The sequence below is a fragment of the Erpetoichthys calabaricus genome, chromosome 3, assembly GCF_900747795.2.
Source record: "Erpetoichthys calabaricus chromosome 3, fErpCal1.3, whole genome shotgun sequence".
Classification (NCBI taxonomy): domain Eukaryota; kingdom Metazoa; phylum Chordata; class Cladistia; order Polypteriformes; family Polypteridae; genus Erpetoichthys; species Erpetoichthys calabaricus.
The window spans coordinates 219,932,815-219,946,809 of NC_041396.2; the positions used below are offsets into that span (position 1 = coordinate 219,932,815).

At 39.5% G+C, this 13,995-nt stretch overlaps 1 protein-coding gene across 3 annotated transcripts in view; it reads left to right on the forward strand.

Moving 5' to 3' along the window:
• The window catches only part of gopc (golgi-associated PDZ and coiled-coil motif containing), a 58,825-nt gene that overhangs the window by 11,400 nt on the left and 33,430 nt on the right, over window positions 1-13,995 (forward strand). For 2 of the 3 annotated variants that reach the window (XM_051924675.1, XM_051924677.1), the window contains exons 2-4: window positions 7,506-7,670; window positions 8,542-8,565; window positions 12,224-12,399. In XM_051924675.1, the coding sequence (XP_051780635.1) occupies window positions 7,506-7,670; window positions 8,542-8,565; window positions 12,224-12,399 (365 nt within the window). The remainder of the gene's footprint in view (window positions 1-7,505; window positions 7,671-8,541; window positions 8,566-12,223; window positions 12,400-13,995) is intronic. The other variant, XM_051924676.1, reaches the window with a different exon arrangement.

The window sequence follows — 13,995 nt, forward strand, 5'->3', positions numbered from 1 at the left end:
TTTTATTTGGATTGTGAATTTTTTGGCTTTGCACAAAAAGAACACTTTTTTTTTGTTTGTTTTTTTTTTGTCTCTGATAAAAAAAAAACAACTTATTAATATGTCATGTAGCAAACCTCAAATCTCCAAGAAAGAATGCAAATGTTTAAGGCATGCCATCACATTCTCTTACCAACTGTGTGCCTATAAAAAGCACTAGATCATGACATAAATGTGCATTATGAGCAACATCACAAAACTTGGTTTTTCTGGGGTAATGTTGTCCATTTTTGCTATATCACATACAGTGGACCCTTGACTTATGAACTCAATTCGTTCGTGAGGGCTGGTTGTAACTCAAGTTGTTTGTAAGTCAAGACTGTTTTTCCCATAAGAAATAATGGAAATGCCCTTAATGTGTTCCGAACCGCCCACAGCAACACTTACAACCCTTTTCTATTAAAAAAAGTTAAGTATAATGTGCATAATTTATCAAAAACACCAATACTTTTTCTAATGTACTAACCAAAAAGTTATAAAAAGTGCCTAGCCTACCAGAAACAACAATTTCATACTGTACTCACCATTTAAGTTGACATCTTTGGCTTGCAGGAAGGAAGGAGGAGGAGAATGAAATGGAAGGTGGTTACTGTTTGGAAGGAGCCTCCTTATACAAATCTTTTCTTTGTAAAATTGTCGAGATGGTGGATTTTGATATGCTGTACATATTAGCGAGATTGGTCACACAAACGCCACTCTCATGTTTCCACACAATTTCCTTCTTCGTTTCGATTGTGATCGCTTTCATTACCTTTCTTTACCTTTGCTTCCTTCCTTAGCAATTATCAAAATAAATTATATAAATAACTGCACTGACTGAAATTACGTCCACAAACAGATGTATCTGGGCTCCGACTGATGCTTACAAACGCTCTCGGCTGTTTGTTTACAATCGCACAAGCGGATACACGTGACCGCATTCGGGTCGTAACGCAAGATGTTGGTCATAATTCAAAACAAAACTTTTGGTCATAAAGCAAGTTGTTCGCATGTCAGGCCAGTCGTATATCAAGGGTCGACTGTATATACAGTACATTGCTTTCATTTGAGCATTCAAAGTTTTAAAATCTCCATGATTTTGTATTTCTTTAGTAACTAACATAAACATGATACTCTTAAACTGAAATGTTCCCCTCTGATTTTTTAATCAGTTAATTTTATAAAAAAACAAACAAATATGTATCTTGTTCCCTATAAGCATTCCTGTGTCTGAATGTTTATCTGCAGAGTTTGCTTTTTTGATTTATTGGAGTATAACAGAGCTGTGACAAGTCCTTGCGCAATTGCACAATTTTTTTTAATTTTTTTTTTATTTATTAATTTTTATTGTAATCATTCCATACAAATAGATCAATTTATAACCAAAGAAAATTGAAGACCAATCAAACCCCACCCCTGAGAAGGAGAGCTTAGCCAAAGGAGAATTGCTTAGGGCTTTTTAATAAGGCAACAATAAACAAAAGAAAGGAAGAAATAAATATATAGGTAAATTAAGAAATGGAGAAGGGAATTAAATGCGGTAATACAGTAATCCCTCCTCGATCGCGGGGGTTGCGTTCCAGAACCCCCTGCGAAAGGTGAAAATCCGCAAAGTAGAAACCATATGTTTATATGGTTATTTTTATATTGTTATGCTTGGGTCACAGATTTGCACAGAAACACAGGAGGTTGTAGAGAGACAGGAACTTTATTCAAATACTGCAAACAAACATTTGTCTCTTTTTCAAAAGTTTAAACTGTGCTCCATAACAAGACAGAGATGACAGTTCTGTCTCACAATTAAAAGAATGCAAACATATTTTCCTCTTCAAAGGAGTGCGCGTCAGGAGCAGAGAATGTCAGAGAGAGAGAGAGAGAAAAAAGCAAACAATCAGAAATCAATAGGTGCTTTTTGGGCTTTTAAGTATGCGAAGCAACGCCGGACAAAGCAGCTGCTAGGAAGGGAGCAATGTGAAGGTAGTCTGTCAGCATTTTTTAGAGCAGCGTCCGTATCGTCTAGTGGTGCGAACAGCCCCTCCGTCAGGAGCAGAGAATGTCAGAGAGAGTGAGAGAGACGGAGAAAAACAAACAATTAAAAATCAATACGTGCCGTTCGAGCTTTTAAGTATGCAAAGCACCGTGCGAGAAGCATGTCACTTGACAAACCAGCTGCAAGAAAGGGAGCAACGTGAAGATAATCTTTCAGCATTTTTAGATGAGCGTCCGTATCGTCTAGGGGTGCGAACAGCCCCCCTGCTCACACCCCCTTCCGTCAGGAGCAGAGAATGTCAGAGCGAGAGAGAGAGAGAGGCAAAAAACCAAAAATCAATACGTGCTGTTTGATCTTTTAAGTATGTGAAGCACCATGCGGGAAGCATATCGCTTGACAGAGCAGCCACATTTAAGCCCAGCAAGGAAGAGAGCAATGTGAAGGTAATCTTTCAGTGTTTTTTGAGGAGCAGCCGTATTTTCTAGGGGTGCGAACAGCCCCCGTGCTCACAATATATTTTGAGGAGTTTTATTTAATAGGTAATACGCGCTCTGATTGGGTAGCTTCTCAGCCATCTGCCAATAGCGTCCCTTGTATGAAATCAACTGGGCAAACCAACTGAGGAAGCATGTACCAGAAATTAAAAGACCCATTGTCCGCAGAAATACGCGAACCAGCAACAAATCCGCGATATATATTTAAATATGCTTACATATAAAATCCACGATAGAGTGAAGCTGCGAAAGTCGAATCGCAATATAGCGAGGGATTACTGTAGTTATTTCTCATATTCTAAAATAATATTGATTAGATCCTGCCAGGTTTTGAAAATTTGTACAGATCCTCTAACTAAGAATTAGATTTTTTCCAATTTCAAATGATTTAAAACATCGGTTTCCCACTGACTTATCAGAGGAGAGTTAGGATTCTTCCAATTTAACAGAATAAGTATGCGTGCCAAAAGTGTAGTGAATGCAATCACCGTTTGCTTGTCCTTCTCCACTTCAAGTCCGTCTGGAAGAACACCGAACACAGCTGTTAATGGGTTAGGAGGAATTGTGATACCAAGGCTGTCTGAAAGGCACTTAAAAATTTTGGTCCAAAATGATGTTTGTTTGGTGCAGGCCCAGAACATGTGACCCAGTGAGGCAGGAGCTTGGTTACAGCGTTCGCAGGTTGGATCTTGCCCTGGAAACATTTTGGACAGTTTTAAGCGAGACAGATGAGCTCGATATATAATTTTTAGTTGAATAATTCTATGCTTTGTGCATATGGAGCTCGAGCGAATTCTCTGCTTTGCTACCTTCCACTCCTTTTCTGATATATTGATTAAGAGATCTTCTTCCCAATGTCCTCTTGGATCTTTGAAAGGTAGGGACTCTAATAGGATTTTATATAATGCGGAAATGGTGTTTAATTCCTCGAAATTGAGCAGTATTTTTTCCAGCATTGTGGAGGGTGCGAGGTGGGGAAAATCGGGCAATTTCTGTTTAACAAAATTTCTAATTTGAAGATAGTGAAAGAAATGTGTAGCTGGGAAGTTGAATTTTGAACGTAATTGTTCAAAAGATGCAAATATGTTGTCTAATTGCACAATTGATGTCTCAAACCAAGCGTTCTTTTTACTGTATGGCATAAGGATAGTCATTATATGCCAGCTAGCAACAGAAACCCGTGTGTGTGTGTGTGTGGTTTTTTAAGAGAGTGAAAAATTATTAAGTTAATGGCTAATAGTTTAGTGTGCAATCACTACTAATGTATGTGCAAAAATAAATATATCACCAATATGTGTATACTTTGTTATATGCATTGTTTATTCATGATAAAAAGTCCTGAAAGTTTAGTTGGTGGAACTTTCATTGTTTGTGTTCAGGCCTTAAGTCTGGAGTTCTTTTCCATTTTCTGTTAAATAAGTAACAGCATTCTAACAGTCATTGTTTTATTTATTTACAATAAACCCAAATAAAGTGTTGTTAAAAACAATGTTGTGATATAGGTTTTGATATGTGTGTGTATTTTTGTATATACAGTATGTACAGTATATATATCTTTGTATGCCCTTTGGGCTGCACAGATTCAGCTGTCATGGTAGTGTAGTTGTTAGTACACTTACATTACTAGTAGAAGATTTGGGCCAATTTCTCATCTATGTTTAAACATTTATTTTATCAATGTTTTTCCCTTACTATTTTTTCATGGCCCCATGCCACTACCAGTGGAGCCTATTGTTTACAGAGTTATTTTGCAATTTGAGGTCACAAATGTAATCTCTCATCATTAAAACACCATTGAGGTTCTTTTTCATTCATATTTGAAGCACTGCCATTTTTAGTGACTAATGAAGCTCTGTAAGAATTGTTCTAAGGAGGACATTGAAAATTCTGATAATCCTGATTTTTCAAACTTCCAGGAGATAAATTACTAAATGCATCAATTTTTAGGATAATAAAATTTGGTATTGTAAAAGTAATGACACATTTATATCTTTCTGCCTTTTGAATTTTTCACTCCGCCAGCACTTGGTACTTCAGCCTACATACATGCTGTGTATGTATATACAATATGTGTGTATGTATATGTATAGTACTGTGCAAAAGTTTTAGGCAGGTGTGAAAAAAATGCTATAAACAAAGAATGCTTTTAGAAATATAAATGATGATTGTTTATTGTTATCAATTTACAAAATGCAAAGTGAGAGAACAAAAAAAATCTAAATCAAATCAATATTTGGTTTTACTACCTTTTGCCTTCAAACCAGCATCAATTCTTATAGGTACACTTGCACAAAGTCAGGGATTTTGTAGGATTATAGTCAGGTGTATGATCAACCAATTATACCAAACAGGTGCTAATGATCATCAATCTCACACGTAGGTTGAAACAGTCATTAACTGAAACAGAAACAGCTGTGTAGGAGGCTTAAAACTGGGTGGGGAACAGCCAGACTCTGCTACCAAGGTGAGGTTGTGGAAGACAGTTTCATGTCATGGCAAGATTGAGCACAGCAACAAGACACAAGGTAGTTATACTGCATCAGCAAGGTCTCTCCCAGACAAAGATTTCAAGGCAGACTGGGGTTTCAAGATGTGCTGTTCAAGCTCTTTTGAAGAAGCACAAAGAAACAGGCAATGTAGAGGATCGTAGACGCAGTGGTCAGCCAAGGAAACTTAGTGCAGCAGATGAAAGGCACATCAAGCTTATTACCCTTCGAAATCAGAAGATGTCCAGCAATGCCATCAGCTCAGAACTGGCAGAAACCAGTGGGACCCAGGTACACCCATCTACTGTCTGGAGAAGTCTGGCCAGAAGTGGTCTTCAAGGAAGAGTTGCAGCCAAAAAGCCATACCTCCGACGTGGAAACAAGGCCAAGCGACTCAAGTATGAATAAAAACATAGGAACTGGGGTGCAGAAAAATGGCAGCAGGTGCTCTGGACTGATGAGTCAAAATTTGAAATATTTGGCTGTAGCAGAAAGCAGTTTGTTCGTCGAAGGGCTGGAGAGCGGTACAATAATGGCTAAGGATCTGCGCTGGTATCCCGAAGGTTGCCGGTTGGAATCCCCGTCACTGCCAAAAGAGATCCTACTCTGCTGGGCCCTTGAGCAAGACCCTTAACCTGTAATTGCTCCAGGGGCGCTGTACAATGGCTGACCCTGCGCTCTGACCCCAAGGGGTACAGTAATCCCTCCTCCATCGCGGGGGTTGCGTTCCAGAGCCACCCGCGAAATAAGAAAATCCGCGAAGTAGAAACCATATGTTTATATGGTTATTTTTATATTGTCATGCTTGGGTCACAGATTTGCGCAGAAACACGGGAGGTTGTAGAGAGACAGGAACGTTATTCAAACACTGCAAACAAACATTTGTCTCTTTTTCAAAAGTTTAAACTGTGCTCCATGACAAGACAGAGATGACAGTTCCGTCTAACAATTAAAAGAATGCAAACATATCTTCCTCTTCAAAGGAGTGCTTGTCAGGAGCAGATCATGTCACAGAGATAGAGAAAAGCAAACAGATCAATAGGGCTGTTTTTCTTTTAAGTATGTGAAGCACCGGGGCACAAAGCTGTTGAAGGCGGCAGATCACACCCCCTCCGTCAGGAGCAGACAAAGTAAGCTGTTGAATGTGGCAGCTCACACCCCCTCCGTCAGGAGCAGACAAAGTAAGCTGTTGAATGTGGCAGCTCACACCCCCTCCGTCAGGAGCAGACAAAGTGAGACAGAGTTTGTTTTTCAATCAAAAATCAATACGTGCCCTTCGAGCTTTTAAGTATGCGAAGCTCCGTGCAGCATGTCGTTTCAGGAAGCAGCTGCACAAAAGATCACAACGTGAAGATAATCTTTCAGCATTTTTAGACGAGCGTCCGTATCGTCTAGGTGTGCAAACAGCCCCCTGCTCAATCCCCCTACGTCAGGATCAGAGAAAGTCAGCACAAAAGAAAGAGAAAAGTAAGCCGGGTAGCTTCTCAGCCATCTGCCAATAGCGTCCCTTGTATGAAATCAACTGGGCAAACCAACTGAGGAAGCATGTACCAGAAATTAAAAGACCCATTGTCCGCAGAAACCCGTGAAGCAGCGAAAAATCCGCGATATATATTTAAATATGCTTACATATAAAATCTGCTATGGAGTGAAGCCGCGAAAGGCGAAGCGCGATATTGCGAGGGATTACTGTATGCGAAAACTAACAAATTCCTAATACAAGAAATTGTATAAGGCGAAATAAAGAACAAAAAACAAAAAAAAAAAAAAAAATAATGAGTGTCTGTGGCAACAGTGAAGCATGGTGGAGGTTCCTTGAACGTTTGGGGCTGCATTTCTGCAAATGGAGTTGGAGATTTGGTCAGGATTAATGGTGTTCTCAATGCTGAGAAATACAGGCAGATACTTATCCATCATGCAATACCACCAGGGAGGCATATGATTGGCCCCAAATTTATTCTGCAGCAGGACAACGACCCCAAACATACAGCCAAAGTCATTAAGAACTATCTTCAGCGTAAAGAAGAACAAGAAGTCCTGGAAGTGATGGTATGGCCCCCACAGAGCCCTGATCTCAACATCATCGAGTGTGTCTGGGATTACATGAAGAGACAGAAGGATGTGAGGAAGCCTACATCCACAGAAGATCTGTGGTTAGTTCTCTAAGATGTTTGGAACAACCTACCAGCCGAGTTCCTTCAAAAACTGCAAGTGTACCTAGAAGAATTGATGCTGTTTTGAAGGCAAAGGGTGGTCACACCAAATATTGATTTGATTTAGATTTCTCTTTTGTTCATTCACTGCGTTTTGTTGATTGATGAAAATGATTAACACTTCCATTTTTGAAAGCATTCTTTGTTTACAGCATTTTTTTCATACCTGCCTAAAACTTTTGCACAGTACTGTATATGTGTATATATTTATGAATGTATATAAACTGTGTAACTTGTCCAAAACTAGGACTTTCCCCGGTGACAAAAATGTTTTTTCTTTTTTCCTTTTTTGGATTATGAACAGGCCCAGCTGGTAGATATGAAGTCGGAGCTTGTAGAAGTACAGGCAGAGAAGGCTGTTTTTGAAAAAGAAGTACATGATCAGTTACTGCAGCTTCATGCTGTCCAGTTGCAACTTCATTCCAAGACTGGGCAAAATGTTGATTCTGGCTCTATCAAAGCAAAACTGGTATGTATTCTATCATCTATTAATGTTATCATACTTAGGTTAATGGTGATTCTTCCTCAGTCTTTAAGTAGCAATTCTTATCCTTTACCTTACCTCTAACACTGCTTAAACGTTTAGAAGAGCTGGGGGATATTTGGTTTTGAATTGTTGTAAGCCTTGGATGTCAAAATGGAAAAGCAAAACTCCTTAGATCCATAGCCTCTGACTTTTCAGGTCATAATTTGTTTTGGGATAATTTTTGTGTGCTGCACAAGATCTGTCTTATGAAAATGTCAGAATTATACTTCTGGATAATATTCATTAAATGACTGGTAATTCTCTCACAAGTGATTTTTTTTTTTTTCTTTTTATAATGCTATTCAATGTGGTCTCTTGAACACAGGTCTAAAGCATTTATTTGCCTGCTGTTGTCATCAGAGCTCTAAGCATCATCATTTAGTCAACTTTGTACAAGAACACTACAGTAATCAATGATCAAAGAAGCAGTTCAGCACATTCATATACAGTATGCTTTCCTTTCAGATGTGCAGTGAATCATCCGGGGTCATTTAATTTCTTTAAATAAAATTTTTTTCTTTTTCCCCTTGCTAATGTAAAAATTTTTTTTTTTGTTTTTTTACATCTGTATGTCCAGATTATACTAAAGTAGTTTTTGAATTAAATTACCTTAGGTTCCTTACTCTTTATAAAAATGTAATCCAGTTTAGATAAGTGTCTTTAGTGAGAGATGCTTAGATTTTTACATTGCTGTTGTGTGTGTGCGCGCGTGTGTGTGTACGCGCGCGCGCTTGTGTGTATAAATAAGAGATAGGGGTTTCAAAATTTAAGAATTTTCTCAATTTAAAATGTCTCTTTCCTTTTCTGTCACAAGTCTGTCCCAAATGTGGAAGAGATGGTAAGTTAATGTTTGATGCTGGTATTTATGTTTTTATTAACTTGTCTTTATAATGTCTTTATCATGCATACTCCACAAATGTCACTATATTTCTTTAACATTAATGTTATTAAATATGTTGAAAACAATTTCTTAAAATAATTAGTGTCATATTTGTAGAGTTAACATTAACACAAGACACATACATTTTAACTGTAAATGTGTATTTTATTGAAGACATAGACTGCTGACTTTTTTAAGATAATTTTGATGTAATACTTATTGCAAATACTTTTTTTTTTTTTTTTTTTTATAACTTCAGTGATACCTAGGGCAAATTTTAAGGGTGAGATTTAACTGCCTTCTGGCTGCTGGCACCTCTGAATATATCAATCTTGAATTTCTTTAGTGATAGGCCATCCACAGCAAGAGCCTTGCATTTCCTCCTGTAGATGACCCAGGTATTAAGGCTAACATCAATTGCATCTGCAAACATCCACATGTACTACCTCTTGGATTTCATGGGGGTACAGTAGAGGTGGACCAGCATGTCAGTCTTATCAGTGCCCCCCATGTTGGCATTGTAGCTTTTGATGACGGCAGGGCAGCTCACTTGCTCCTTCCTCATGGTGTCACTGCAGAGCCGGTAGACTGAGGACATGGGCTGTACCCCCATGTCTGTTGATAGTAGAGTGACGATCTTGTTGTCCTTCCACCTAAGGGCCTGGATCCCATCACCATTGGTGATGCAGTCACATGTACCATGAGGGACAACATTCTTCTCCATCTTCTTGATGGACCTGAATGGAGGCTTGCCTATTCTGTTGTCCCTGGCTGTCCCTTCTTGTCCTTGAGGTCCTGCACCATCTCCAGGCTGGTGAAGATGATGTCTGCAAAGATGGTGGCGGAGGAGGAAATGGTGCTGGCTAGGACGGAGACTATCTGGCTGGTGGCACCCTTGGCTTTTTGTTCAGGATTCAGGGAGACACCGCGGGCATCCAGTGTAGCCTTCCTCTGGTATTGCCCCCTGTCACGCATGAAGCCATTCTCAGAAGCCCTGGCAGACAAATTGAAGCCTCATTTGTCCAGCTCATTCTTGATGTACTTCCCTACAAAAGCAATCCCCTACAAAAGCAACCATGACCTTGTCCACCTCAAATGTTCAGGGCTGATGCTGAATTATTTGATGCCACGATGTCACTATCTGTGACGTAGCCTGATCTTTGCTAGCTCTACAACCTCACGGAGAGGCATGGCAAAGCCATTATTGATGTCTGTTGAAGTTACCAAATGTGGTTATTTGCCTGATAAATAACCTGAACATGGATTGATGCAATTTACATTTTCCTTTTGGAAGACACTATAAAATCTTCAAGTGTCATGTCATGACTCATACCAGGATGATAAAATATTTAAAGAATTTACTGATTTGAGAAACTTTGTGCTCTCTTTTTATTAACAGTCAAATTGTAAATCAGTTTTGGTATGAGGGTTTTGTGACAAAACTGCTTGAATTTGGGGGAAAAAAATGATTTATTTAGGCAGACTGAGAAATCATGACCAAACTATACTTTATCTCTAAGAGTGCACTGCTCTTTAAATTGAACAAACCTATTAAATTTCAATACTGGATAACAACAATGCGTGAACATATGCTTTATTTCAGTAGTTGCTACTTAATCGACCAATTGTAAGCAGATTTGTCTTGTGTATTTCATGCATCCATCCATTTTCTAACCCACTTATCCAGTGCAAGATCACAAAGTATCCATATTACTAAACGAGAATGGTAAACCGGATATGGACGCAGGGACCTGCCCGTGGACACAAAAGACATAGTGTGCACGTGCGCAGGCGCCACACAAAGCCCCCCCCCCCCCCCCCCCCCCCCCCCCAGAGAGCAAAACAGGAGAGACTACGAACCGTCAGAGTAGGAAACAAAGTAAAACGTCATAAAAAGGTTAAACAGGGACAAACACATGGAGAGCAGGTTACAGAACAAAGCCCCCCTCCCCAGAGTAAAACGAGAGAGACTACGAACCGTCTGACATGTCGCAAGCAGGATAAATCGAGGTCAGAAATAAAACACAGAGTAGGAAACAAAGTAAAACTTTATAAAGGGATTAAAGAACTGGGACGAACACATGGAGAGCGGGTTACAGATGATGAAAACTGGAATGCAACAGCTTCAAAAAAACCTAGGCACGAAACACATACACACCGAGATACAGAATATAAAGGCAGAAACAACGACAGTTAAACGTCCACACCGCACAGCGGAGGCGGACCCGGAAGGTGCAGGCGCCTACATCGTGCGTCGGAAGGCGCGGTAAAGTACAAAAGGCAAAGGCACCTACACAGATTGGTAAAAACCGACATAATACGGAAGGCGCAGGCGTCGCCACCATATTGTGAGTGGCACTAATGCGTGGTAAAGGCGCAGGAGGAGACATAGTAAAACAAGAGGAGTCAACGCCCCGCCCCAGAGTGAAACGGGACACACTACGGAGTCCACAAAGGTTCATACATCAAACCCAAGATGGTACGGACACGCGTCTGAAACCGCGGAAGTAAAACTGTCTCGGCTCCAAAACCAAACAGCTCAACAACTAACCCAGCTTCGACACCGAGCCCGCGTGGACAGATCTAATGAACGTGGAAACCTACAACGCGCGTCACAAACTGCGTAGGCAAAGCAGGCACGGATTCAACACGACACAGCTCGAGTGACCGAGATACAAACATGCGCCTGCCTGGATATAATTAATGAACGCAGGCGCCTACAACATGCGTCTGAAATGCCGCAGACCAGGCAGGCACTGCTCCAAAAAGAAAGAGCTCGAATAAACGAGATACAAAGTGAAACGGGAAACACTACAGAGTCCACAGTGCTCCACAATGCACTGCATAATAGTTCGGAAACAGCTTCGTAGTAACAGTGGGGAGACCCAGAGTGACACGGGCGAACGCTCCGTATTAAACATAAGTCATCCTCACATGTCCAAATTATACAGCATAGGTGAATCACATTACAGTCATACATTATTAACAGTACAATAAACATCACAGTATCGCAAACAAATGAAAATTATTACTCGAAAAAGGGAAAATATATTCACCACGGACCAGGTGTCATTGAAACAAAAGCAGAATAAACCGAGATCAGAAATGAAAGACAGAGTAGAAAGCAAAGTAAAACATCATAAACAGGTTAAACGAGGGGGCCAAACACATGGACAGCAGGTTACAGATAATGAAGCCCGGAATTCAAAAGCTTCAAAAACAAAAGCTCGACTGACCGAGATACAAACTGAAACGGGAAACACTACGGGGTCCGCAGTAGTCCACAATGCACCGCATAATAGAACGGACGGAGTTCCGTATTAACAGTGGGGGGCCCCAGAGTGACACGGGCGAACGCTCCGTATTAAACGTGCTTCATCCTCACACGTGGCTGCCCAGCGGGCACGGGTTCAAAACGCCGGGGGTAGGCGAGCGAAGCGCCCTTGTTAGACATAAGCTGTGAACTGACCCTGGAAAAGACACTAGTTTATTGGGGTAAAAATGGGCACTTCATTTTTATTGTTGCCCGATCAGCTGATGAAACATTGCTGTTTTTAATTTTATGCGTTAATTCAAAGGTTAAAGATGAAATTTGAATTTTGTTTGTTCTGTACAGGAAAAGGAACTGGAGGCAAACAAGAAAGAAAAAGTAAAGGAGACAAAATTAGAAGCAGAAGTAAAATTACTGAAGAAGGAAAATGAAACACTTCGGCGTCATATTGCTGTCCTTCAGGCAGAAGTATATGGTGCCAGATTAGCGGCAAAATACCTCGACAAAGAATTAGCAGGAAGGTATGTTAGTATTTGGGAATCCCCTTCTATCAAATATTTAATATTTCTCTCAACAGAATTTTCATTAAGCAACTTTGTCTAGAACTGTTGAAATGGGGGAAAAAAAAAAGAAAAAGATTTGGTAATGTTCTAGGTGTGAAGGTGTCTGAGACTACTACAACAGGGGTACTCCGTTTTGATCCTGGAGGTCTAAAGTGGCTTCTTGGTTTTCATAATTGTCAACCAAGCGTAACTGCTAATGAAACTTAGTATTTAATTAAATTGCTTGTTAGTGCTTTCATTTTTCTAAGACAAAAATTGTATATTTTTTGTTTTTTTGAGAACTTTAGACATTTTGTGCTCCCTTCCTGCTCTTTCATTTATTTCAAAACATTTTATTAACAGATACTTCACGATGCATATGTACAGCTTTAAATGCGAAGCACACTAGCTGGAGAGCTAGTGTTTTTTTTTTTTTTTTTGTCATTTGCACCTCATTTGTTTATTATATATACCATTGTTTATTCTTTTATGTTATGTTTTGTGTGTGTATGTATATATCCATGGGTCTGAATCGTAATCTGATTATTTGCATGGTCACTTACCAGGTAACACTTGTGGTTGGTTGGCTAGTCTGCAGACATTCTTCATGCCCTCTCAGTTGCAAGAAGCAGATCATAGATATGTTATAGAGAACCTGTCAAATAATAAAGAGAGTACACAATGCGTGTTTTGACCTAATTGGGGCTCGTCAGGTATACGCACCTTTTGCTTCCCCTTGTAGGTATCAAACCTCAGACGTCAGCGTATATGCACACACACACTCCATTAACAAACATTTGGACATGAACCCAGCATATGCGGTCTTGAAAAGAAGGACATTTACATAATAAATTTAAGACTTTGTGACCAACACCTTCCTCTCATAAGAAACACCTCATCAGCAGTGATGACAAAGTGAATCTGTCTTCAGGCAGTGAAATTCAAATGGACAGTGAAATGGAATTTGATTCTGGGAATCTGAAAGTGACACTTCCGTCACTTGCACTTGTCCAGTGTGCTGTTCATATTATTATTATTATTATTATTATTATTATTATTATTATTACTATTATTTGTATAATTATACTTTCTACAGTTCTGACTTTGTACTTTTAGTGTTTTGCATGTTTTACAGTAGAAAGATGTGTTTTAATTAAAATGTTTACATTTTTTTTGAGAAAATAATGTAACACCTAAGGAGGCTACGGTACGTGATTCATTTTCCAACTACAAATATGCAAACCATATTATAGACCTTCTCTTTCATATATCTCTATATATAATCTTCATTTGGATCTTGATCTTTGTTTGTCAGCGAATGAATTAGAAGAAGAAGCACTAGATGGCAGTAGAGAGACAGCTAAAACATAGGCATTGCATTAAGAATCTCCTCCAGGCTTATACTACTGAAGACTTTTGTACTCCAGTCACACCTCAAAACACAGACATTCAAACTAAACAAATTGTTGTGCTTTAAATTAACTAATCTTTATATATAATCTTCATTTGGATCTTGATCTTTGTTTGTCTGTGAATTCCATGCATGTGTAGACCACCTTCCAGTTTAGTACGTTG